The sequence below is a fragment of the Cariama cristata genome, unplaced genomic scaffold (assembly GCF_000690535.1).
Source record: "Cariama cristata isolate BGI_N322 unplaced genomic scaffold, ASM69053v1 scaffold31873, whole genome shotgun sequence".
NCBI classification, from domain to species: Eukaryota; Metazoa; Chordata; class Aves; order Cariamiformes; family Cariamidae; genus Cariama; species Cariama cristata.
Window position 1 is genome coordinate 1 of NW_009607128.1, and position 1,393 is coordinate 1,393.

At 63.7% G+C, this 1,393-nt stretch overlaps 1 protein-coding gene across 1 annotated transcript; it reads left to right on the forward strand.

Annotated features, from left to right (window-relative positions):
* Positions 1–160: 160 nt before the first annotated feature.
* Positions 161–1,298, forward strand: LOC104158858 (alpha/beta hydrolase domain-containing protein 14B-like). Its single transcript, XM_009696616.1, is given in 5 exon segments — positions 161–188; positions 191–316; positions 319–360; positions 535–776; positions 1,116–1,298. Coding segments are annotated over 5 exon segments (621 nt in total).
* Positions 1,299–1,393: the final 95 nt, after the last annotated feature.

Sequence of the window (1,393 nt, forward strand, 5' to 3'; positions counted from 1 at the left end):
AGAGCCCATCTGCCTTCCCGCCACTGCCAGGCCTCAACGCCGGGACACCGGCATCCCACCGGGGCCGACCTTTCCGCTAGGCCGCAGTGGGCCGCTGCGCACACTGTGCCCGTTTCCACCTCTCGACCCCCCTCCCAACAGCTCTCTGGAGGCCTCGGGCATGGCTGCCCCGCAGCTCACCGAGAGAAAAAAAAAGGCCAAACCCTCTTCTACCGCCAAGCTGAGCCAGCCCAGCAGACGCCAAAGCTGACGGTGCTGCTGCTGCATGGCATTCGTTTCTCCTCTGACACCTGGCTTCAGCTGCGGACGCTTGCCACCTGGCGGAAAACGGCTACCGAGCTGTGGCTATCGACCTGCCGGGTAAGGCATGGTGGTGAGCACAGCCATGGAGTGACATGGGGGCCGGGGGGGCCCAAACAGCTGCTCAGGTTCATGGTGCCGGGATGGCAACCCCAGCATCCTGCTGTGCCAGCTTCTCCTGGTCGTGAGGCGGTGGAGAGTGTGACAGGGCAACTTCTGTCTCCCACGGCTCAGGGCTGGGGCGCTCGAAGGATGCCGTGGCCCCAGCGCCCGTGGGCCAGCCAGCGCCGGGGGCTTTCCTGAAAGCAGTTTCGGAGGCTCTGTGCCTGGGTCCAGCTGTGGTGATCAGCCCATCGCTCAGCGGCATGTACTCCCTGCCCTTCCTCTTCCAGCACAACCACCTGCTCAAGGCGTATGTGCCTGTGGCGCCCATCTGCACCGAGAAATTCACAGCGGAGCAGTATGCCCAGATCAAAGTATGGCCTGGAGGGAGATCAAGGGAGGTTGGGAAACTGGGAGGGGATGGTGAGGAGGGAACCCTGGCACTGAGGCTGGGCAAGGGAAAGACCAAACAGGCCAGAAACCCCTTTGCCACTGGAAAAAGGGAACATGATAGGGAAGGAACATGACCGTGGGGTAGCAGGAGGAAAAGAGGGGAGACCCAGGAATCTGAGTCTCAGTTTCCCCTTGTCATGGTGGGCGGGGGAGAAGGGCAAGTGTCTCCCCTCCATATCCTGGTTCCAGGGTGTCCCCAGCCAGGAGGAGCGGGTGCGTGGGTGCTGTTGGCAGGCTCATAGTGCATTCCCCCTTTGCAGACCCCCACGTTGATCGTGTACGGAGACCAGGACGCAGAGCTGGGGCAGGCCAGCCTGAACAACCTGCAGCACCTCCCCGAGCACCGGGTGCTGGTGCTGCAGGGCGCCGGACACGCCTGTTACCTGGACAAGCCCAACGAGTGGCACCGTGGGCTCCTGGCCTTCCTGCAGCAGCTGGAGTGAGCAGGACAGGCCATGTGGAGGGACCCATGGGGCAGGGGGACGCGGCCAGCCCACCCACCCCTCTGCCTGCGAACACACCCTTGCGCCAACCCAGC